This window comes from Herpailurus yagouaroundi, unplaced genomic scaffold (genome assembly GCF_014898765.1).
Source record: "Herpailurus yagouaroundi ecotype Mexico unplaced genomic scaffold, PumYag 199, whole genome shotgun sequence".
Taxonomy (NCBI): Eukaryota; Metazoa; Chordata; class Mammalia; order Carnivora; family Felidae; genus Herpailurus; species Herpailurus yagouaroundi.
The window spans coordinates 4,159,025-4,184,937 of NW_024412430.1; the positions used below are offsets into that span (position 1 = coordinate 4,159,025).

General features: G+C 36.1%; 1 protein-coding gene across 1 annotated transcript in view; it reads right to left on the reverse strand.

The window, feature by feature from the left end:
* VPS13A (vacuolar protein sorting 13 homolog A) overlaps positions 1-25,913 on the reverse strand; it is a 265,687-nt gene that overhangs the window by 62,926 nt on the left and 176,848 nt on the right. The window contains exons 43-50 of the mRNA XM_040449254.1: positions 20,437-20,540; positions 16,627-16,909; positions 12,680-13,075; positions 12,326-12,430; positions 12,060-12,206; positions 7,633-7,761; positions 7,090-7,223; positions 1,621-1,750 (exon numbers count right to left, since the gene is read on the reverse strand). Coding sequence (XP_040305188.1) covers positions 1,621-1,750; positions 7,090-7,223; positions 7,633-7,761; positions 12,060-12,206; positions 12,326-12,430; positions 12,680-13,075; positions 16,627-16,909; positions 20,437-20,540 — 1,428 coding nt within the window. The remainder of the gene's footprint in view (positions 1-1,620; positions 1,751-7,089; positions 7,224-7,632; positions 7,762-12,059; positions 12,207-12,325; positions 12,431-12,679; positions 13,076-16,626; positions 16,910-20,436; positions 20,541-25,913) is intronic.

The window sequence follows — 25,913 nt, forward strand, 5'->3', positions numbered from 1 at the left end:
AGCAGAAGTAGAAAACTGGATTGTCCTATATACAGTAACAAAAGAGAATTCATAATTTAAAACCTTCCTACAAAAACAACTTCAGGCAGAGATGGCTTGGCTTCACTGGTGAATTCTAGCCAACATTCAAGGAACAAAGCATACGCATCTTACATACATTCATTGAGAAACATGCGCTTCCAAACATGTTTTAGATGTCTGCAAACTTTAACATCAAAATTTAGTACAGACAGTACTCTCTTGTGAATACAGGCAGAAGTAAAACATTAAAACATTAGCAAGCCAATTCCAGAAACGCAAGGTTAGTCTAATATTTAAAAAAATAACCACATAATTCATCCCCCCCCAAATATGATTAAGTCCAGTTATCTCTTTAAAGAAAAAAATTAAAAGCATAACAACTGATAAGAATTCAATACTCATGGGGCACCTGGGTGGCTCAGTTGGTTGAGCATCCAACTCTTGATCTCGGCTCAGGTCATGATTCAACAGTTCATGAGTTCGAGCCCTGCATTGGGCTCTGCACTTTTGGTGTGGAGACAGCTTGGGATTCTGTCTCTCCTTCTCTCTGCCCCTCCCCCATTTGTCAGTGTGTGTGTGTGGGGGGGGGGGGGGCGCTCTCTCAAAATAAATGGATAACCTTTAAAAAAATTTCAATACTCATTCCTTCATACATACACTCACATATTTTTATAAACTAAGAATAGAAGGCAACTGCCTTAATTTGATACAGACTATTAAGCAAAACCAAGTCTATAATAAACGATTAATGATTCAGTTTTCCCTCTAAAATGAGAGTGAGATAACCTCTGGCCCATCGATAAGAAATAATAATCAGTGCTAGGAAAAAAGACATTGGAGTAGGGGTCAAATTAAGATGAATTTTAGGGGCACCTGGGTGGCGCAGTCGGTTAAGCGTCCAACTTCAGCCAGGTCACGATCTCGCGATCCGGGAGTTCGAGCCCCTCGTCAGGCTCTGGGCTGATGGCTCAGAGCCTGGAGCCTGTTTCCGATTCTGTGTCTCCCTCTCTCTCTGCCCCTCCCCCATTCATGCTCTGTCTCTCTCTGTCCCAAAAATAAATCAAAAACGTTGAAAAAAAAAATTAAAAAAAAAAAAAAACAAATTAAGATGAATTTTGAAAGAGTAATAAAATTTTAATAAAAATTTCTGAAAGTCATTCAAAATGTTACTGGGAAATGTTTACACATAACGTTACCATTATAAAAAAAAAAAACACTCATAAACAAATTCTTCCATGGATCCCTCCCTAAATGATGCTCACAGAAGCCACACTGACCTAAAATGACTGTCATTACAGATAATGTATCTGTTCATGAGGCGAATGCTGAAAGCACCGACCCAACCCCAGTTTACCTTTTATAACATACCAGCAGCGAATAATGATGTAGACAAAATAGGACCCCTTCCGATCTTCAACATTTTTCATTAAAGTTTGAATGCTGCTTTTAAAATCTTTCGCAGTTTGTTTAAGTACAGACACAAAACAGTCCTTAAAACTAGCAAGGCTGACAGAGAATACCTTTAAAAAAATTAAAAACAAACAAAAAAACAAAAAAGAAGGCTGCTGAGAACACCATAATACTCAACCCAATACGTACATCCTTTTGTGTTACTTCACCGTGGCTTTTTCCACATCTCCACTTCAGCTTTCTAGAGCCCACTGGATCAGCCCATGTATAAAATACTGCTTTTCCAGGAGGGAGGGAATCTTCTATCTCACTGAGAGAACTGCCAAAAATAGTAAAAATATGCATTAAGTGCAAATATATGAATATATAAAGAACCCAAAATAATTCTGACTCCAGTGAGATTTGTGATAGTTCTGATTAACAGCAGATTGAAATTTTTTCCTTATACAATGAAAAAGAAGTTTCCTAAGAAAATAATGAGAATATTCCAGGAAAAGATTTGTCTCACTTAGAAAATAAAGATTTTCACGTTTTTGAACCTTCTTTGTGAACTTTTGTTTTAACACAAATGAACTGTTGGAGAAAATTATTCCAACTATTACCTATACTAAATCTGAGAGAATTTAATTGGTACCTCTTCCCTAAGTACTGGTCATATTCTGGCAAAAACAAGACAGCTGAATTATTTTTTAAAAAATCTTATGACATGGCATGTAATTCTAAGAAATTCAATCAGCTCACAAAATGATTCCCAGAAAGAAAAAAAAAAAAACTGGAAAAGTTACAAACCAAAGAAATAACATAATATAACTTTTCTGAGCTGAAGAAGGAGCTGATTCTGCAGGTTACATGACTGGGCATTGCACAAAATTAATTAAAACAGAGTATCATCCCACACATCTTTGTAAAATGTTGAATTTTTAAGAAAATAGAGGGAAACCTGCCCATAAACATGGAGGAAAATCACAGTTACTCAGAAAGGAATAAAAATAAGACTGGTCTCACATTTTTCTCTAATGGTAAATGCCAGAAAACAATGAAGCAGTGTCTATACAATTTTGAGACAAGAGGTTAGGACTTAAAATTTCATGTCAAATTGTCATTAATTTTCAAGAATAAGGCATTCTCGAACAAGCAATAGCATAACATTATTATCCGCAAACCTTTTCTGAAAAACTAACTCTAAGACTTTTTCCAACCAAGCCAGGGATGGCTCAAAATAAAATCTGGGAATTGAGACGTAGGAGCACCTGACTGGCTCATTTGGAAAAGCGTCTGTCTGGCTCTTCATCTCAGGGTCATGAGTTTGAGCACCACATTGGATACATATACTTAAATAAAACTTAAAAAAAAGACTTGGGATGTAAAAATATTAAGCAACTAGTCAAATAAACTTGTCAAATGCCCCAAAAAAGCCCTGAATAAACACATTTTTAAAAAAACTAATCGTTTCATATTAATTTCAGTCAAAAATTCCAAATTATATGCAGAAGAAACTGGGAATTTGGAAAGAGAAGCTGAAAATACAAAAGTATTCCATATTTTGATGGGTAAATTAGAAGATATTGTTTCACTCTCAAAATTTAAAATGCACTGAAATCTTCAAGAGAAAAACAAAACAAAACATGTATTTTCCAAATCATCACGAGAAGAAAATAATCCATATAACAAAAAAATAGCAAGGAATCTTAATTTAGTTATTAGAAGGACTAGGGGCGCCTGGGTGGCTCAGTCAGTTAAGCGGCCGATTTCGGCTCAGGTCATGATCTCACGGTCCGTGGGTTTGAGCCCTGCGTTGGGCTCTGTGCTGACAGCTCAGAGCCTGGAGCCTGCTTCAGATTCTGTGTCTCCCTCTCTCTCTGACCCTCCCCCATCCATGCTCTGTCTCTCTCTGTCTCAAAAATAAATAAACATTAAAAAAAAAATTTAAAAAAGGACTACAAATGGGTTAAAGATCTTTATTAAAAAATTATAAAATTAGACAATAACCAAAATTCTCAGTAAAAGAGTATTTAGTTATAGTGCATCTAAATGATGGAATATTGTGCATTAAAAATGGTGTTTTAAAGCAAACTTACATGCTCACAATGCTAATAAAAACAAGAGATGCAGAAATACACAGATAATAAATACACAGATACACAGTAAAATAATGTGTAAAGAAATGCATCAAAATGTTGACAGTGTTGGGATTTCAGGATTATGGTTTTCTTTTCACAATTTTTCTATGGAATTAAAAAAATTGACCGTTATAATTTTTATATGCAGGAAACCACCATAGTAGTAACAACAAACAGCAAAGCCAAGAGAGGAAAAGCAGAGGAGACAAGTCTTATAGTTTTTGTTTATTCCATGAAAAAAAAATCAAATGTAAATGTAAACAGGATAAACTTAGTTTAAAATATTTAGAAATGCTTTTAATTCATACAAATTTTAATCTGTTTAACTCACTGAAGAATATTCTTTACAAAAAACTTCATCTCAAATTTACCTTAGATAGGAAATTGTAATTCAAAGAAAATAAAGTAACCACAGTCCTCAGAATGTTAACTACACATGCACAGGCACACAGTTTTAAACTCACAAGACAATGCAATGTGACGAATGCTTTAATCTACATATGTAAAGGTAAAATTGAAAACTGGGTGCAGAGAAGCACTTGGGTGCCTCAGTTGGTTAAGCATCCGACTTTGGCCCAGGTCATGATCTCCTGGCTTGTGGGTTGGAGCCCCGCATGGGGCTCTGTGCTGACAGCTCAGAGCCTGGAGACTACATGTCAGATTCTGTGTCTCCCTCTCTCTCTGCCCCTCCCTTGCTTGTGAACTCTCTCTCAAAAAACAAATAAACATTAAAAAAAATTAAAACAAACAAACAAACAAAAAACTGGGTGTACAGATTAAGGTAGTGAGGGAAGAGATCACCAGCAGTGAGAGTTTTTCTAGCAGAAAGGAGTACCAAAAAGGTGAAAACCTATGGAAAGGACCCAGGGGATTCAGGAAACAAAGACTTCAACTGGTCCTAAATATAGGGAAAGAGAAATGTTTAGAAAGGTAGCCTCGAAACAAATTTTACTGTAAAAGATATGGTAAGTCACTAAAAAACTTTAAACAAGAGAGACAGGATTATATTTAGTATTTTTGGAAACCTACCTCTGGTGGCAAATGAGGGTTTAGTAGGGACAAGGCTACAGAGATGCAGATAACAAAAATCTACTTGAATAAGAAATGTGGGGAGGCTGAGCTAGGATAATCAAGGGAAAGATTAGACAAGAGGAGATCTTTAAAAAATAGCTTAACTATGTGATTTATTAATTACGTGCTACTATTAATTATGAGACTATTAGAACTATTAGTTATTTGATAACTAGGAGGAGGTGGCAGCCTGAAGCTGAAGAGAAGTCTATGTTGGAGTAAAGATTTGGGGATCACTGGCACACAGGACTCTGGATTCAATATTAAACCAAAGTCTGAGGTTCTTGATTTAATAACTACTTCAAATAATTCTAAGTTTAAATCCAGTGTTCATTACTGCAGATTATTAATTTCATAAATTTCCATGAAGACTGCAGTTTTTTTAGCTATCAGAATTTCAATATAGGATCACTTACTTTTATAATTACAACAGTGCAGTAGATAAGATTTCTAAACACTTTATATCTCAACTGGATAGAGATAATTGCAAGGGCAAAGCCACAGGACAAGCCTGAGAAGTCTCTATTCAGCTTCAGCCAGACTCAACCAGTTGTCAGAGAATTAAACTATGATGCCCTAGATCGTTCACAGCACGTAAGGAATTACTAACTTTGCTCCTGTGTATGGATCTAGAATGTTACCAGACATACACCATCCTTGAATGGATAAAGGAGATACTCAAGTCATTCTCTGTAGATTTTAATTCTATTAACACTGTATGGGCAAGGCTACTTGAGGGTACACGGATTGGAGGGCAAATGAGAAATTGTTTCTATTTCTTTTTGTCAGCTTTGATCAAATATTTTTTTTTAATAATGTGGATAATCATAAAAAAACAGGGTTCCTCTCAACTTCTTCCGCAAATGAGAGAACTGATAGGGTAGGAGGAGTTCTAGATATTTGCCAGTCCAGTCTTGGGCTCTAGACTCCATGTTTATTTGATTTAATCAGTGGTTAGAAGCATACATTTAAGCAATGGAAGGAAAGCATAAGTGAACTCAAATATGGGCCCACTGACAAGTGACAGCTGAAAACGAAAAAGCAGACAAAATGAATTTGAGAGCCTGGGACCAGTAAGAGAAACAAACAGCAAATTGAAACAAATGATACTAAGAGTAGTCTTGGAAAACCAAGATTTAAATCTAGTCTTTAAGAAGCTTAGAAATGTACCAGTCCCTTCCCACACCCGTCAGCAAGAAGAAGGTATCTACTGTTTGCAAAAATCAGACATTTCAATATTCACATTATGTTCATTAAAAATAAGAAAAATGTGAAAAACCAAGTTCTTGTGATTAAACCCTGACATTTCTTCGCCAGATTCTACAATGACCAAATTTGCCATATTTGCTTCAGTTCTTACATTTTTCTTTTTTTGAAGCATTTGAAAGTAATTTATGCCACTAATCATCAGAGAAATGCAAATCAAAGCCACAGTGAGCTGTCACCTCACACCTATTAGAATGGCTATTATCAAAAACACAAGAAAAGAAATTAAGTGCTGCTGATGATGTGGAGAAAAGAACACTACTGTACTGCTGGTGGGAATGTAAATTGGTGCAGCCGCTGTGGAAAATAGTATGAAGGTTCCTGAAAAAATTGAAAATATAACTATATAATAAGATCTAGCTATTCCACTTCTGGGTATTTATCCAAAGGAAATAAAAACACTAATTCAAGAAGATACAGGCATCCCCATGTCACCACAACATTATTTACAATAGCCAAGACATGAAAACAATGTGTGTCCATCGATGGATAGAGAAACTATGGTGTATAAATACAAAAGATTATTATTCATCCACAAAGAAGGAGGAAATCTTGCCATTTGTGACAACCTCGAGGGCATGATGTTAGGTGAAATACCTCAGAGAAAGACAAATACTGTATTCATTTACGTAAGGGATCTAAAAAGCCAAAAACACAACCATTAAACAACAGAAAAATATAAACGTGTAGATAAAAAGAAAAGAGTGGTGGCTGTTAGGGGTGGGGATAGGGTGTGGATAAAGTAGGTGAAGGTGGTCAAAAGATGCCAACTTCCCAGTGGTAACACAGGTCATGGGATGGACTGCACAGCATGGAGACTATAGTTAGTAATACTGCATTGTATCTTTGAAAGTTGAGAAGAGAGTAAATCTTATCAGGAGAAGAAATCAGAAGAAGTAAATCTCATCAGAAGAAAAAGAATTTGTAACTCCATGTGGTGATGGGTGTTAGCTAGACTCATTTGTACATATACAAATACTGTATCATGATGTTGTGTTCCTGAAACTAGTATCGTGTATAGGTCAATTACACCACAATTAAAAAAAAGTAAATTATAGATATTATGTCAGTTTTACCCCTTTATATGCCAGTATACCTTTTTTTAAAAAATGAGAACATTGTTTTACATAGCTGTAATGGCATTATCAGTGCTATGTTGTTAAGAAATCATCATAAAGTCACTGTGTGATAATCTTCTTACCTTTGGTTGTACTGAACAATGTCACTCTTGGTGTGATTTATTAACAGGAATGTAGCTGCTCCATCATGATAATCTGAAAATCTAATAACTGTAGAATGTTCAGCCAAATTAACCTCTGCTATAACACCTCCAAGCTAGCAAAAGAAAAAAGAAAATATTCTCTTATGTGACCATTTTCCAAAGAATATTAACCAATAATGTTTAATAAGACTAGTCATAACTTAATACACTTCTGATGATTAAGAAAGCAGTTCAGGATTCTCTACTGCATGTGTGGGAAACCAGGAACCATCAGTACATCAGTATGTACAGATGGGTCAAATTCCAGATGTGGTACATTATAGCATTCTGGGCACTCTAACTTCCGGCTTAACAATTAAATTGTTTTATGTCTCCGTTTCCTTTTAGTACTTTATCCTTTTACAAAAAAGCAATGTTTGTTCATTTTGGTGAAAGGGAAAAAAAATCAGACAAATAAAATTACTAGTAAGTATATAATAGCTTCTCTAATCACACACACATGTGCACACACACACCACCCACCTCATCATCCAGACGCAATAAAATACAATTTTCTTGCTTGTTAAAATGTATCTTTTTGGGAGGGCCTTGATTTCTTTCAACTTGAACAAGCAGTGCATTAGAAGCATCCTCAGGCCAAAAGGGAATACACTAAAACATATATTACAAACATTTATTTTTCTTAAAAAGGTTTCATAATAAAGATTTCATCATTTTAATAAACCTATCAGAATAAACTTAAATCTCTTTCCACAATGCTCTGGCTGTTGCGTTGCTCGGCTAAACAGCCATCAACTGCCAGCTTAGAGACGGGTCACCACCTCTGGGCACTGTGGATACAAGCAGTGAAGGGTGCTAAGTTGAAGACGTATGGTAAGTGGAGGGTTGGCAAAGGGGCTTCAATGTGGTCCAGAGATCCAGAGGAGGGTTGAAAAGTCAGCATGTAAGCTAACCTGAGAAGCAAGTGATTGGCTTAAAACAAAGGGTACATTCAGTTCCTAAAAGTCATAATCAGGTTGTGCACACCATTTGGTAATTAAGCAGTAGCCAAAGTACACACAAAGGGTGAATCACGTCATGTATGAATCCAAAGTCCTGGAAGTCAAATAAGAGTACAAAAGTAAAAGGGTTATCGGAGGTTTACATTAGGAAATAGGCTCAAAATCTTAAGGAATAACAGGGGCATCAGCGATCTGGAATCCAAACTAAAAACAAACAAGAGGCAAAGTACCGTGAGAGAAGACCAGACAACATGAGCAGAAACAAAAGAGCTGGAGGACAGACAAGGAGAGCCAGCACTGTCTCAACTGTTCTGTAAACCCTGTCCTTCTGTGATAAGCCCTAACCAGACTGATGACTTCACACATTTCAATGAGACTGTTCATGTGTCACACTCATCATCATGACATGACTTGCAGCAAAGCAGGAGAACCGGGATGTTAAAGCCAAGTGCATTAGCTTGGTAAGTCCATTTTATTCAACCCTAAGAGTTAATTAATGGAACTAGACATGAGACAGGATTAAGGCTGTAAGAGGCTTAGAATGTTACCACCCAGGGCTTTTGCAACCTAGCAGGAACTTACATAGGAGAGTCAAAAGAGCAGCAATACTTCACCGAAGCATATTTCCCATGAGGAACGGAGAAGACAAAAAATGATGCAATCTGAATATCCTCAAGCCTATTTTCTGGTAGACTTGGCTTAAAAATGTATGCTTTATGTTTACAAATAAACACCGCATCTTTTTAAAGAGTTATGTGCTCAAAATCTTGAGATTAGAGCAAGTGCTAATGCACTTGTCTTTTGTAGTAGGAAAACAGTGATCTAAGTAAGTTTAACAAATCAACATAGGTAATAACCATGAGCATGCATCTTAAGGTTGACCACTTTAGGCCATAATTATGATGTAAAAAATTTAAACTAACAAAAGAAAATTTATCTCAAGAAAAGCTGAAATTGAAAACAAAAAGAAACTGAAAGGGGGCACCTGGGTAGCTCAGTCAACTGAGCATCCAACTTCAACTCAGGTCATGATCTCATGGTTTGTGAGCTCCAGCCCCTCGTCGGCTTGCCACCGTCAGTGTAGAGGCTGCTTCGGATCCTCGGCCTCCCTCTCTCTCTGCCCCCCCCCTCAAAAAATGAATAAACATTACAAAAAAGAAACAAAGTAAAATAAAAAGTTAGGCAGTTGTAATTGCAATTAATGTAAACATAAACTGAACAAAGACAGAGGGTGTAAAAGTTAGGTTTTTAAAAAAGCTAAGACCCAACGATGTTTTCTGCAACAGACACACAAATCAAGACACAGAACTGCTGTAAGTAAAACTACATAAGAAGCTACACCTAGAAAACATCTAAAGGACAACAAATCTGGAGTTGGTCATCTTAGCATCTAGACAGAAGGACTCTACATCCAACAAATCAAGAACCTTAGACTTCATGAGCACATGTGAAACATCTGCAAAAATACATCATATATTCATTCAACAAATATTTGGCAAGAGCTGGTAATCACTGATCACTGCTCGGAACCTGCTAACTGCTCTTCATTTCACTCAGAGCAAAAGCTAAAACCTTTGGAATGGCTCAAGAAACCCTCCATGATTGCTCTTCACTCCTGTTACACCTTGTTCTCCACTACTTCCCCCTCTCCAGTAATATTGGCCTCTTTTGCTACTCCTCAAATATGCCAAAAATCCTTCCACTTTAGGGCATCTTCCCTGGCTGATCCTTCTGTCTCTAATGCTCTTTCCCAAGATACCCACATGGCTGAGGATTTCAGTTCCTGGCCAAAAACCTAGGTGCAATTTTGCAGGACACACCATAGGCAATTACAAAGGCCTCATCTGGCAGGGCTACACCGCCCTCCTCTTGGCTGAGTAGAGCACAGTCAGCATACAGCAGTATCAAGGACCCAGCCCTCACCTCCAGTCATGCACTTACACGTGTCGGAATTCCCACCTAAGTTCCCTTTATTCAGAGGCCTCTTTATATGGCCTGTGGCAGAGGCCTTTTTGAGGACCTCCCTCCAAGACCTCTCTATCAAGGACAGAGGGGGAAGCCTGCAGAGGCTGTCTCTCTCCTCTCAGTGTTCAGTACTTTTCTACTCTTAGCTCTTCCCCCCTTGTCATGGCTCATCCTCTAAGTCCATAAAAGTGTAAGAGCCTTTTGTTCCAGGCTCCCTTGACAGCCACGTGACCCCAAAGTCTGTGCTGATCCACCTGAACCCTGACCAATGCTGCTCCACACGGAAAGTGGAAGGGCGAGAGTGGGCACTTTCTCCAGGTTAGCCTCTTGCTTACACTATGGGAGGAAGTGACTAAGGGCTTGACAGTCATTCTCAGTTTGGCTTGCTGTCCTCCAGCTGCTCCAACACCCGGCAGCTCAGCTGAGCTCTTGGCAACTGCTACCTCCCACACTGCCTACATGTCAATTCAAATATGACCTCAATGAGTCCTATCCCTTGACCACCTTATATAAAACTATAGCCCACTGTGTGTGTTAGAACTCTTAATAATACTTCCTGTCTTATGCTCTGTCTTATTTTCTTTTCCCTGATTAGACTTTTCACCTTTAAACATACTATATATTTTACTGATTGATTATACCATTATTAATGTTTCTACATACCCCCAGTGAAATGTAAACTACACAAACACAGGGACTTGTGGTTCTGTTAACAGATGTATCACAAGGCACATGAGAAATACACACAGATATTCATTAATGAATGAACAGGCAGACTTCAAAAAAAGTGCAACTGCTCAAAGAAACATAATTATGCAAATAAAAACCTGAAAACTTAAATAGCAGTTTAGACACAGGAAAAGTAAAAAGTTATTAAAGCTATACATTTAGAATTTATCTAGAATGCAGCAAAGAGAAATACATAGAAGGAAAATAGAAAAAAATATATATATAAAGAGATGTGGAAGAGAGAATAAGGAAGTCTAGAACATACTGATTAAAGGCCAAGAAGAAACCAATGGAAAAACAAAGGAGATGCAGTATTTAAATAGAAAACAGTTGCAAATTTTACAGCAAGTACGAAATAGATCTACAAATCTCAGAGGAAAGCATCTCAAGCAGGACATATAAACGGAGCCCACACATGGACAAATGGTAGTATGACAGCAAAACAGCAAAGACAAAGATCATGAAGGCAACTGGGAAGAAAAATAACCTCCAAAGGAATAACAGAATCACAGCAGAACTTTCAACTATAGTGGAAGCCAGAAAATGGTGGAGTAAAATCTAGATATGTTGAGAAAAAATAGAATTCATTAGCAAGAGAAATTATCATAAAAGACGATGGTAAAAATTTTTATGGATAAACACAAACTAATGGCATTAGCTCCAAAACAAGCTCTAAAGGAAAATCTACAGAACATATGTCAGGAAGAATGGTCCCATCAAGATGGTTTGAAAGCAAAAAGGCACAGTGAATAAAAACAGCAAATAATGTCTCTTAAATCGTAACAGATTTACAATAAAATTTCTTCAAAAGCAAAATATTCCATCAGGCAGTCTTTTTACAAAGCTTTTATGCAGAGGTCTAATAGCTAAACGTGGAACCGAATAAAAATTTCACTCCTAAGTCACTACCGTCTTCTTAAAATAACTGGCTTAGCTTACTCTATAAAGGCATTCTTAACAGCTTTATGGAAAGAACAAATCATTTCCTACTTTTTACTGCATTTATACTTTATCTAGTCTTCTTCTGTGTGTTTTCACTGTTTGGTTACTAGTTGTTAAATATCTACTTCCCTTATCAAGCAATACATTGCTAAATGACAAGGTTTGGTTTTTAAAAATTAAGTATCTAGAGCCTGGTACAAATAAAATGGAGTGTGGGGGGCAAATTAAAAACTTACAGAGTGGTTTCAGGTATTTAACTTCAAGTAAAACTCAAAATCCAAAGAGGTACATTTTTGACATTCATCTACCCACCTGCTCTAAATCAAGAGAGAGCCATTTATCATTTCCCTCTTCAGCCACCGATATATGGTATTTGCTTTTGTTTTCAATCATATAAAAAGGGGTAAAAGTCACAATTCTGGTAATGTTAAAACTGCTGAGGTCTATAGTGACACCAACCTAAAGGGAAAAAACAACATTTCAAAAACTGTTACATTACCACAACATCCTAATAAAAATAAGTATTTGATAGATATAATTTAAATACAAGTTTCTTGAGGAGCAAAGAATGAACTCACTTGATACTCCATTTTCAGGCCTTTACATTTAACAGCTCCATGACTCCCAACAGTATCAATTGAAAACTGATCTGACAATTCACTATCAGTTACCATAAGCTGAACCTAGAAAAAAATTTCCAAATACATTACAATTTAGATATCTTTAAAAATTCCTATGTAAATTGATAAATTTTTTGCTTGTTAGCATAAATATTACGTTAACGCACTAAACGTTTCCGCATACTAAAATCTAACATTTTAACCTCAAACATATAAATGTTATTTCTAACCTGTTTCATAATGTTTTTCAAAACTTTAAAAAGGAGTGATAAATAGCTGAAGAAAAATGAAAGTTTAAAAAATCTTACATACCTTATTGTTATTAAAAAAATGCTTTGGTTGAAAAGAAAAAAGAACAGGCTTTTTGTAATTAGGTGGATGCTTTCGATGAATTCCATCTGCTTTATACTGTAACATTCGACCAGTTTTATTGACCATCCAATAAGGACTATGAAACGCCACAATGGTCTGGCCAATATTATAAGTTACATGGATAGCAATATCTAAATCAGTCTTTTCTATTTCTGTAACACAGGTGAAATTGATGAAACTAATATCTTGCTGATTAGGTTTTATACAATATTCACTTTTCCAATCATGATTAAGATAGTCAAGTAATTTTAAATGTAGTCTGGCTTTATCCAACTGCGCAGTACAAATATGGGCTGACTGTCCTTCATTTAGAGTATAAACTCTGTGTTCAATCCCCTGTAATAAAAAAAATACAGTAAAATTTTAAATGTGTCAGAATAATATGCCAAAAACCTCTCTTTAATGATTGCAAATAGCATACACATAATGCTTCTGAAATACCTCTGTCAGAACAGGTCAGAAGACTTATATTTGACTTCTAACTCTGCCAAATGTGTAAGCTTCTATAAATTATTTAATCTGAGACTTGAATTATCATATTTATAAAATGGTCTAAACCCTCCACTTCAAAGAACTATGAGGATAAAATTAAATAACATCATGAAAAACTATGCTGAAATAAACATTATAAAGCACTATAATGAGTAAAACATTAAAAAAAATCTTATCCACTAGTGATTGTAGTTTTGAAAACTACAAAATAATGAAAAATGAAAAAAAAATGATAGTAATCCAAAATAAGTAATCCTAACTAATTTCTATTTCTGCTTTTTAACAATCCCTCATCACCCATTTCCAATCACTGTTTATACTACACTTTACGTCTCAAAACTGTTCATTTCTCTCTGTCCACCCTTCCATGACCTTATTAGTTCATGTCTCTCGCTTTAGTCTCTTAACCGTTCTTGTCCCTTGTAATCCTCCCTCCATACCACAGCTAAATTCTCTTTTTAAAAATTTATCATATCCTTTGGAAACTAGCAAACAAAATGTGATCCCCAAAAGTACCAAATTAAAAGTCTTTGAGAATGGAACACACATAGATAGTTCATCACCAGTTTTTCCATCATCTCTAACCTGATTCCTTAGTGTTGTGATAACAAAGGAATCTCTTAAAGATTTTTTTTTTTAATTTTTTTTTTCAACGTTTATTTATTTTGGGGACAGAGAGAGACAGAGCATCAACGGGGGAGGGGCAGACAGAGAGGGAGACACAGAATTGGAAACAGGCTCCAGGCTCTGAGCCATCAGCCCAGAGCCTGACGCGGGGCTCGAACTCCCGGACCGCGAGATCGTGACCTGGCTGAAGCCGGACGCTTAACCGACTGCGCCACCCAGGCGCCCCAAAGATTTTTAATTACTTAAAGCAAAGCTAATGCAAATTACTCATGTCTGACATCTTAGTTAATATTCCACAAAATAAGAACAGTAATGGTTGGTGGTGATGTGAGAGAGGTAAATAAATTGCAACCATAGTCCTGTCAGGCATTATGCTAAATCTTTTACAAGCATTATCTAATTTCATTTTCCCATATACCCGTTACACAAGTTTTATTAATATCCCTACTTTATGGACTAGGACAAATGATATAAAAAGATAATACAACTTGCTTAAAGACATAAAGCTTGTAAATGAAAGAGGTAGGATTCAATCTCAAATCTATCTGACAGCAAAGTACAAATTGTTAACCACTATAGTATCTGCCAACCATATGGAAAAGATATCCTTAAACCACAGATCTGTTAACTCTGCCCCCCCCAATTTATCAGACAAGTATAAACATATAGTAAATCCCAAAAATTATTAATAGACCACTACAAAAATAATCACTAGACTACAGTAAAGAGCTATCTTCTTATATTTGATAGCATGGCAAATAGAATGTTTACTTAAAAACTACACTGTTGGTGAAAATGCAAACTGGTGCAGCCACTGTGGAAAACAGTGTGGAGGTTCCTCAAAATTTAAAAATAGATCTACCCTATGACCCAGCAATAGCACTGCTAGGAATTTACCTAAGGGATACAGGAGTGCTGATGCATAGGGGCACTTGTACCCCAATGTTTATAGCAGCACTTTCAACAACAGCCAAATTATGGCAAGAGCGTAAATGTCCATCGACTGATGAATGGATAAAGAAATTGTGGTTTATATACACAACGGAATACTACGTGGCAATGAGAAAGAATGAAATATGGCCTTTTGTAGCAATGTGGATGGAACTGGAGAGTGTGATGCTAAGTGAAATAAGTCATACAGAGAAAGACAGATACCATAAGTTTTCACTCTTACGTGGATCCTGAGAAACTTAACAGAAGACCATGGGGGAGGGGAAAGGAAAAAAAAAAAAGGTTAGAGAGGGAGGGAGCCAAAACACAAGAGACTCTTAAAAACTGAGAACAAACTGAGGGCTGATGGAGAGTGGGAGGGAGGGAGGAGTAGGTGATAGGTATTGAGGAGGGCACCTGTTGGGATGAGCTCTGGGTGTTGTATGGAAAACAATTTGACAATAAATTTCATATTAAAAAAAAAAGATGGAAAGATCCCTGTTATAACAAAAGAATCAGATGTAATCTGTTAAAATAAAAAGTACTTAAAAGAAAAAGCATCTTTATAGAGCATAATATTCTTTTTAGAAAACAAACATAAGAGGGGTGCCTGAGTGGCTCAGCTGGTTAAACATCCAACTCCTGCTCAGGTCATGATCTCCCGGTCCATGATTTCAAGCCCCTCATGGAGTTCTGCGCCAATAGCTCAGAGCCTAGAGCCTGAGAGATTCTGCGCCTCCCTCCCTCTCTGCCCCTCCCCCACTCACATTAGTGCACACGTACGTGTGTGCATGCACTCTCTCAACAATAAAAACATAAAAAAAAGTTTAAAAACACTAGCATGAGAATAATATAATGTAGGCTGTTGTTTCCATTTGTCTAATATTTTAAGATGAATTCTCACACTTGTTTCAAAAGTTAGTGTCCATCTTTTAAACATAATAAATGAGATACACATCAAAGAAAAAGATTAAATATATATACACAGGCATACCTCAGAGATAATGCAAGTTCAGTTCCAGACCACAACAATAAACCAAATACCACAACAGAGCATGTCAAATAAATTTCTTGGTTTCCCAATGCATATAAAAGTTATGTTTACACTATACCATAGTTTATTAAGTATGCAATAGCATCATGTCCAGAAAACCATGTACACACTTTAATGCTTTATTGCTAAAAACATTAGCCATCATTTCAGCTTCCAGCAAGTCATTATCACTGATTATAGATCATAACAATTAATAATGACAAGTCTGAAATATTACAAGAGTTACCAAATGTGGCAAAAAGATATGAAGTGAGCAAATATTGTGGGAAAAATGGAGTCAAAAGACTTGCTTGACATAGGGTTGCCATGAACCTGAAATTTGTAAAAAAATGGTTTCTCTAAGAAGTGTGATAAAGTGAGGTATGCCTATATTCTAAACCTGAAATGATTATCTTCACCTGAACCACTACTTTCAGATGATGTGATTACAGGCAGTTTTTATTATCTCTTTTTTTCTGAATTTTCTAGTGTGTGTGTGTGTATATATATATATACTATTTTCATAAATAATTTTAATTTTTTAAGAGAATGGTATATCACATTTGTGCACGTAACATATTCAATTTAGCAGCCATATTTCTAAGGTAAATCATGGCAAAAGCCCTCTTTTTATACAATATGATTGAAGCATTTCTTTTCCATTTGAAGGACAGCTGGACTGCCCATTCACCAGTGCTATTAATTCGTATGAGAACATTTAAACATTGTTTTGTTGCTCATAATGTTAAATAACCAAAGCTACAAAATCAAAGACAGGAAGGCATTAAAAAAAACTCTAGAATACCTCTATATAATAAGCAATTTTGTAAGGAAGAAGATTTCGGAGGAGGATAGGCGGCCACAAATGCATTATGTATGGTAAGTCCCAACCATCTTCTGAATACACGGAGAGAGATGCCAAATTATCTTTTTCTGGGACAACATTAATAATAAATGGTTTCTTAGCAGCGTTTATAGATCTACATATCTTCTTTAGAAGAGTGCCTTCATTTTTTATAATTTCTTCAAAGTCAATTCTTTCACACACTTCATAGTCCTCATCTTCTGGCTTCAGAGAAAGAGGTGATCTGTGTAAAGGATTAAACAGTATACTTTAAAATGCTTTAAAAGAAAAAAAATTAAGTGATTACTACTTAGGAACAATAAAATTACATCACTCCCTGCTCTTGTAATAAATTTTTATATTTCCCATTCTTCTTAGAGATAGGTAAGATAGACCAATGAATGGATGTTTTCATAACTTTCTGAAACTAATCAAATTAATTGGCTCTTAAGAGGAGAATATTTTTCAGGGTACCTGGGTGGCTCAGGTGATTAAGAGTCTGACTCTTCATTTTGGCTCAGCTCATGATCTCAGTTTCTTGAGCTTGAGTCCCACATCAGGCTCTGCGCTGACTCTACAGTTAAAATTAAATCACTACCTTTTCAATGTTAATCACATGAAAGCTTTCAAATAGATACGTAATTGCTGAAACACTGGGCATAGTTGCAAAAGTGGTTGCAAGAAAATCATATGATTAATCTTTATAAACGTCACATTCTGTTTACATTTGAACTATACTTTAGGTTTCATCATTTTTCAAATGCCCAAATATAAACACTTAAATATTTTTGTACTTCTAAAACCAATCACCTATAATTTGACACTATCCCTTGCAGATGAACAACTTGTCCATACTATCTCCAAACCAGATTGTCTGAAACTCCAGTCCTGTAGTTTTAAATACCCAGCACACCCTTCTGTAATGATGTCTGATGATGACTTAAATTTGCTAGATTGAACCCTAAACTGTCCATGCCACTTCTCAGTGTGTTCCTTTCAAGGAACTTCTAACTACTAGCACTCTGGACTATAAAATACTAGACTTTTCCATCTTCTTTGACATACACATAAATCTAATGATCTGTCAAGCCCATTCTCAGATTTAACCTGTTTTATTTCTACATTCTCTATGACTTTCATTCTCTTTTCTAGTCTTTTAATACTTAAAAATAAAAACTTTAATTTTCTCTAAGTTAAACTAATGCCAATAAAGTCATCTGGATTATCAAAACCTTTATTGGACCTATTATTTACAAGACGGTAAAACTGGAAATAAACAAATGAATAAGTCATTCTTTATTCTTAAGAGATCCCAATCAGGTGGGGGATGTCATGTTAAAAGAAAACTACTGCATTGTGATAGGTACAAAAACCATATGTACACAGCAGACTGAGGGCATGCGAGTGTGGTTAAGTCTTTCTAGACAGTTGCAGAGCATTTTCCAGAGGTGAAAATTTTGCCAAAACGCTTTGTTCCGAAGAAAAGACTTGAACTGGAGAAACATGCAAGGTTAAAGCAAAGTTTAAGAAATGAATAGGAAGAAAACACCAGAGAAAGATGATCAATGGTGAGAGGTTCTGAATGAGAAAAGCTGATGGGGTGAAAGATCTTGAAACATAAGGTACCAGATGTTCTAAGAGAAGAGGGAAGAAAAAGATGACATGAAAGATAAAGATGGGGCGCCTGGGTGGCTCAGTTGGTCAAACGTCTGACTCCTGAACTCGGCTCAGGTCATGATCTCACAATTTGTGACTATGAGCCCTGCATCGCCTCTGCGCTGATGGCACGGAGCCTGCTTGGGATTCTGTCTCTCCCTCTCAAAATAAATAAACTTAAAAAAAAAAAAAAAAAGATTAAGATAAAATTTATATAAATCAGGGAGCAAGTACCTCAATGTAAACTTAAACTATGTTTCAAATGTTACATTACAACACGTATAGGACAATCAACTCCCAACTATTCCTTATAGTCACTTACAAACTCTGTGCTTTCAGGCCTCCTTACTTTTATTCACCCAATTCCTCCCACTTAACACTGCCCTTTCCTGCTAATCTGTAATTATATTTTATCTTTAGTGCATGTATCTCGCCCAGGAGTCCATCATTAAGACCTTCTTTGTTTTCTGTAGTTTTCTGCAACTCTTAACTGTTCTGTATCTCTACAACCCACTGTTTGCTTCCTTCTGTATTTACATAATGTATCAATCTCTCAAGGGTAGTAGCAATGCCCAACTCATCGTAGCATTCCACACCAGTGCCTTATACACAGCAAAACACTTGACATTTTTTAAATGAATTAAAGAATCAGTATATTTAAATTCTCCAGGGAGAGGTAGCCATTTGTTAAAGACCTCATAACTTAAATGTAAGTGTACCTTTGTTAAATATAAGACCTCAAACCTTAAATGTAAGTGTACATCTCAGAATTAGATTAGACAAATACCTAATGTGAAATACAAGCTGGTTCATCACTAATAATTTTAATTAAGATTAATTAATTTCCATTTGACAAGTTACTATTTTACCCCTGAACCAGAAAGTGTAAAAATACTCTAAAACACTTTTTATGGACAGAGTCACAAAATATACAGCAATCATTTATTAAAAATAAAGCAGAATGCCATTACCTTTTCTCATTCAAGGACAAAAGGAGTTGAAACTTTTTACAGAAATTTTTAAACATATCCTACATGCTATCTTTAGTTTCCTAACCCACCCAAAATCTTTCCTAGAATAAGGTCAGATACTATGAACAACCATTTTGTTGTTCTCTCAACAAGAGAATTCTTGCCCTCAGCAAGTCTGAACTAAGCAATAAAAGGCTCATTAGGGCTGAAGGTGTAAGCAATAAAATACTTTTTAGTAGCAGGTCTACTAACTGAAAATATGTGCCTAAACCTGCTAGATTGCTTTCTAAGCATTAGGGAGTCAATAGTGAACTTGGCATGGATCAGAAGGACTAGAGGAAGAGCGTGTTTTGGCACTGCTTGTAGTTTTGCCTCCACCCTCCAATGCAGGTCGGGGTCCAGGGCTAGCATGTGTTCTGAAATGGTTCTTAGACCAACCACGATGATTATTCTCAGGAAAGTTCTACTTTCCCAGAGAGTTCAATATCCCTAAAAGAGATTATTTTTTTAATTCCTGATTATATAAATATGCTGAATATCTGTCTGTTATGATATTAACCTTAAAATTCTAAGACTAATACATCATCAGCATCCTGTAAGAATTTTTACCTATAAAACTTTGTATCAGGTTTAATCTAATTTTTAATATTTAAGATCAATGTACCGCATATCACAATTTATACTATAATTCTACCACTGAACAATACATAGGTAAAAAGATGAAATATTTTATATGTTTCTAAAAGGATTTTTTAAAAATTCTATTCTAAAACATTTCAAAGGTAAAAATCTCTTCATAATAGTATATTTAAATCTAGAAGCTACCAATCGTGCTCAACTCATCATTTTGTAAAAATCATGAAAAAATGATATGGTTATGATGGCTATACTGTAAGCATGTAATAAATGTATTTACTAGTAAAAGCGTAAGTAATTTACATGGTGTAAATTAAACACATTACATTTTCCTTTAAAAAAATTTATAACACCTTTTAAGCACCCTGAAACTTAAATAAGGTAGACAAATTATTAACAGAACAGATTTGATTAAACTTTAATCACTTAAAGACAGATATCCCTACCAAATCAGAAACTAAAAATTCCATGGCACCTTAGAGCAAATAAAAAAGAAAACAAAAATCACCGGTAAGATGTTAATGGTATGTTGAATTCACTTCCAGGTGAAGCTGTTCCCAATAAAGTGTCCCCTTCATAAACAGAAAGTGGAATTGAAAAATGATTTTTAATCTGAGAAAGAAAAACAAATCATATTTAGCACCATTAATCTCAGAATTTAAAGACATTTAAAAAACATTCCATCAAAATATCCCAATAAAGAAACTAGTGGGAGATATTTATCTTTCTTACAGAAGTTAGAAAAGAAACAAACATGCTATTATTTATCCTAAAAATTACAAGGAAAGTTGCCACAATTTTATAGAAAAAAATGTGTCAACAATACTTTAAAAATCCTCAAAAAAGGTCACAGGCTGGGTAATGTGTACTTTTATAAATCACTGTTGTATGCTCCTGATTGGATAAGGTACTCTCTGAAGTGTATGGAGACTATCTCATCCAATAAGTAGCATACAACAATGGTATAAAAGGTAACATCACTGAGATTACTATATGTTATCAGATAAACTTCCAAACACTTATATTTATCCTTGGGATGGATAAAAACAAACTAGTCAGTAAAACCATTTTATTATAATCTTTCTAGATCTCTAGTAAAATTGTCCTATTAAAAAATAATAATAATACCCAGGGACACCTGGTGGCTCAGTTGGTTAAGCATCCGACTCTTGATTTTAGCTCAGGTCATGAGCTCATGGTTCACAAGTTTTGTGTTAACAGAGCCTGCTTGGAATTCTCTCTCTCTGCCCCACCGTTCTCTCCCACTCTCTCTCTCTCAAAATAAATAATAAAGAAACTTAAAAAAATCATACCAAAACAGAAAACATACTGAGAATTAAGAATTGATAAATGGATAATCTTAACTACACTATGTTTTTTTCTAGGTAAATCACTGGCTCTATTTGAAGCAACAGGGATACCTTCAAATTTCTATAGTGTCTTCAAGAATTTTAAAATTAGCGTATAACTATTTAAAAATAAAAAAAAATCAGTAATAGGTAGAGTAGGACAACAGTCATCTTTTAAAATAGTTAACTATAAATAAAAAATGAAAGAGAAGAATTTCTGTTTTCAGCCATGATGGAATAATAGGGACTATACAAACATTCCCAATGTAAACAACCAAAACACAGGAAAAAGAACCTACATTAAATAATGGTTTTCAGATACTGGGCAGCATATAGCACAGGAAAGAAAAAGAATAAAAAAGAAACCGCCAAATTATGCAGTAAGACTACCCCAGCTTGCTGCCTGAAGTTTTTCAGACTATTGTGGGGGCAGAAAGAGAGGTCAAACAGAGCTCTGTCTGCTGAAGTCAAAGAGACAGATATGAGAATCCGGGGAAGCCAATGTGCCTTAAACGCACAGCACGTTGAGGAGTGAGTAATTGGAGAGGCAAGAGTTGCAGATTTAAGAGTGTCCCTATTGTCAAAATTTCACTTCATTACTGACTGGAACATGCACATGAACAAACTATTGAAGGCTCAGTAAAGATCAACCTCCAACCCACCGTCAACGGGAATTCTCTAAAGCAGCTCAGGCCTCCTCCCACAGCAGATCTAAGCAAACCTTGCTATGACCATGTGCCACACTTGCACGTTCTCCTGTAGCAGGAGTCCATCCAAAGTGGTGTCACAACCCTGGCAGTGTGCAAGGAGACCCAACAAGGGCCAGCATCACTCCACAGTGACTCCTGTGATGGGAGAGGGGGAATAACCACACATACCAGTTCAACTATGGCCTGAGCAATGGGCTAGGGGCAGACAACTGATCTGACTGTAGGCCTCACCCACCAATGAAAGCCTCTTGGGGACGGACTACAGTTCTGGCAAATACAGTTTGAACCAACTCAACCTCAAGGCAGCCCCAGACTGGACCACTAACAACACAGGAACTAAACCCTGTCCCCAACAGGCAAAGAGAGCCATCTCAGGCAACTGAATCAAAGGCAAACTCAGCTAAGCCACGATAGCAGGATATGTGCAACACACATAGGACACACATCTGAACTGCCACATTCTGGGGAACATGGGACATTACAGTGTAGGATGCTATAGAACCTCTTCTTCATAAAGCTATTACTTTCAGGAGCAGGAGATATACCTGACTTTCCTAACACATAGAAACAGACACAAAGAATTAGACAAAATGAGGAGACAGAGGAGTATGTCACAAATGAAAGAACATGAAAATCATGGTAAGAGACATAAAATAAAAATGGAGATAAGATGCTTGATAGAGAATTTAAAGTAATGGTCATAAAGATGCTCACTGGACTTAAGAAAAGTGAGGAGGGTCACAGTCAGACCCTCAAAAAAGTGACAGAAAACATTAAAAAGAAATCATCAGAGATGAGTAACTCAATAACTGAAGTTAAAAATAGTACACTAGAAGAAGCAGAATTTATCAGTGATTTGGAGGACAGAGCAAAGGAAAGCAATCAAGCTGAAGAGGAGACAGAAAATAATAAAAAATGAGAATAAGGGAACTTATTGACATACATGATTATAAAGATCTAAGAGGAAAAGAGGAAAAAGGGGGCAAACATTTATTTGATGAAATTAATACCTGAAAACTGAGGAAGGACAAATCCAGATCCAGATGGTACAAAGAGAGCCCAACATAATCAACACAAGGAGGTCCACACCAAGACACAGTAATTAAAATGGGAAAAACTGTGATAAACAAACAATCTTAAAAGTACCAAGAGAGAAAGGAAACAGTTACATACAAGGGAAACCACATAAAGCTATCAGCTGATTTTTCAGCAGAAACTTTGCAGGCCACAGAAGAGTGGTGATATATTTAAAGGGCTGAAAGAATAAACCTGCAATTAAGAATACTCTATCCAGCAAGATTACCATTCAGAATAGAATGAGAGATTAAGAATTTCCCTGATGACTACATGGCAATGAGAAAGAATGAAATACGGCCCTTTGTAGCAACATGGACAGAACTGGAGAGTATTATGAAAAGTGAAATAAGCCATACAGAGAAAGACAGATACCATAGGTTTTCACTCTTATGTGGATCCTGAGAAACTTAACAGAAACCCATGGGGGAGGGGGAGGGAAAACAAACAAAAAAAGAGGTTAGAGTGGGAGAGAGCCAAAGCATAAGAGACTCTTAAAAACTGAGAACAAACTGAGGGTTGATGGGGGGTAGGAGGGAGGGGAAGGTGGGTGATGGGTATTGAGGAGGGCACCTTTTGGGATGAGCACTGGTGCTGTATGGAAACCAATTTGACAATAAATTTCATATATTGGAAAAAAAGAATTTTCCTGATTAAAAAAAAAAAAAAAGTTAAATTCATCACCAGTACTCAGACTTACCAGAAATGTTATATGGGACTCTGAGTGGGAAAGAAAGACCATAAGGAAGAGTAAGAGCAGCACAAAAACAGTAAAATTAAGTGATCTGCAAAATAATATAAAGTATGACTCACATACTTAAAACGTGGGGGGGGGAGACAAGAGGTAAAGTGCTTTTAAAATGAGTTCAAACTTAAAAGACTATCATCCTAATATAGACTGATATATGCATAAGATGTCATAAATAAATTTAGTGGTAACTACAAATCAAAAACTGATAATGGATATGTAAAACGTAAAGAGAAAGGAATCCAAGTATATCACTACAGAGAGAAGAGAAAAAAGGAAAATAGAACTACAAAAACAACCATAAACCCATTAACAAAACTGCATTAAGTACATACCTATTAACTGCTTTGAATGTAACTGGACTAAATGCTCCAATTAAAAGCCACATGGCAACAGAATGGATAAAACAGCAAGATCCATCCATATGTTACCTACAATAGATGTGTTTCACGCATGAAGACATATACAGAATGAAAATAAAAGGATGGAAAAGCATTTATCATATAAATGGAAGTGAAAAGAAAACCAGGATAGCAACACTTACATTGGACAAAACAGACTTTAAAACAAAGACTGTAACAAGAGACAAAGAAAGACACTATATAATCATACAGGGGAAAAGCCAACAAGATAGAACTGTAAATAGTTATGCACCCAATATGGGAGAACCCAAATACATTAAGCACCTATTAACAAATATAAATTAAGCAATTGATAGTAATACTGTAATAATTGGGGACCTTAACACCCCACTTACATCAATGGATAGATAATCCAAACAGAAAATCAAAAAGAAAATAGCAGCTGTGAATGACACATTGGAAGAGACAGATCTAACAGATATATTCAGAACATCCCATCATACAACAGCAGAATACACATCCTTTTCAAGTGCACATGAAACGTTCTCCAGAATATATCACACAGTGCCACAAAACAATATCAATGTCAATAAATTCACAAAGACTGAAATCATACCATGCATCTTTTCTGACCACAATGCCATGAAACTAATCAACCACAAGAAAAAATCTGGAAAAAATACAAATACTGGCATAAAAACAGACACTCAGATCAATGGAACAGAATAGAGAACCCAGAAATGGACCTACAAATGTCTGGCCAACTAATCTTTTTTTTTTTTTTTTAATTTTTTTTTTCAACGTTTATTTATTTTTGGGACAGAGAGAGACAGAGCATGAACGGGGGAGGGGCAGAGAGAGAGGGAGACACAGAATCGGAAACAGGCTCCAGGCTCCGAGCCATCAGCCCAGAGCCTGAGGCGGGGCTCGAATTCACGGACCGCGAGATCGTGACCTGGCTGAAGTCGGACGCTTAACCGACTGCGCCACCCAGGCGCCCCTGGCCAACTAATCTTTGACAAAGCAGGAAAGAATATCCAATGGAATAAAGACAGTCTCTTCAGCAAGTGGTGCTGGGAAAACTGGACAGCGACATGCTTTCTTACACCATACACAAAAATAAACTCAAAATGGATGAAAGACTAAATGTAAGACAGGAACCCATCAAAATCCTTGAGGATAAAGCAGGCAAGAACCTCTTTGATCTTGGCTGCAGCAACTTCTTTCTCAACATGTCTCCAGAGGCAAGGGAAACAAAAGCAAAAATGAACTACTGGGACTTCCAGCACAGTGAAGGAAACAATAAGCAAAACTAAAAGGCAAATGACGGAATGGGAGAAGATAATTTGCAAATGACCTATCAGATAAAAGGTTGGTATCCAAAATCTATAAAGAACTTATTAAACTCAACACCCAAAAAACAAATAATCCAGTGAAGAAATGGCAAAAGACATGAATAGACACTTCTCCAAAGAAGACATCCAGATGGCCAACTGATACATGAAAAAATGCTCAACATCACTCATCATCAGGGAAATACATCAAAACCACAATGAGATCCCACCTCACACCTGTCAGAATGGCTAACATTAACAACTCAAGTAACAACAGATGTTGGTGAGGATATGGAGAAAGAGGATCTCTTTTGCAATGCTGGTGGGAATGCAAACTGGGGCAGCCACTCTGGAAAACAGTATGGAGGTTCCTCAAAAAAAAAAAAAAAAAAAAAAAAAAAAAAAAAA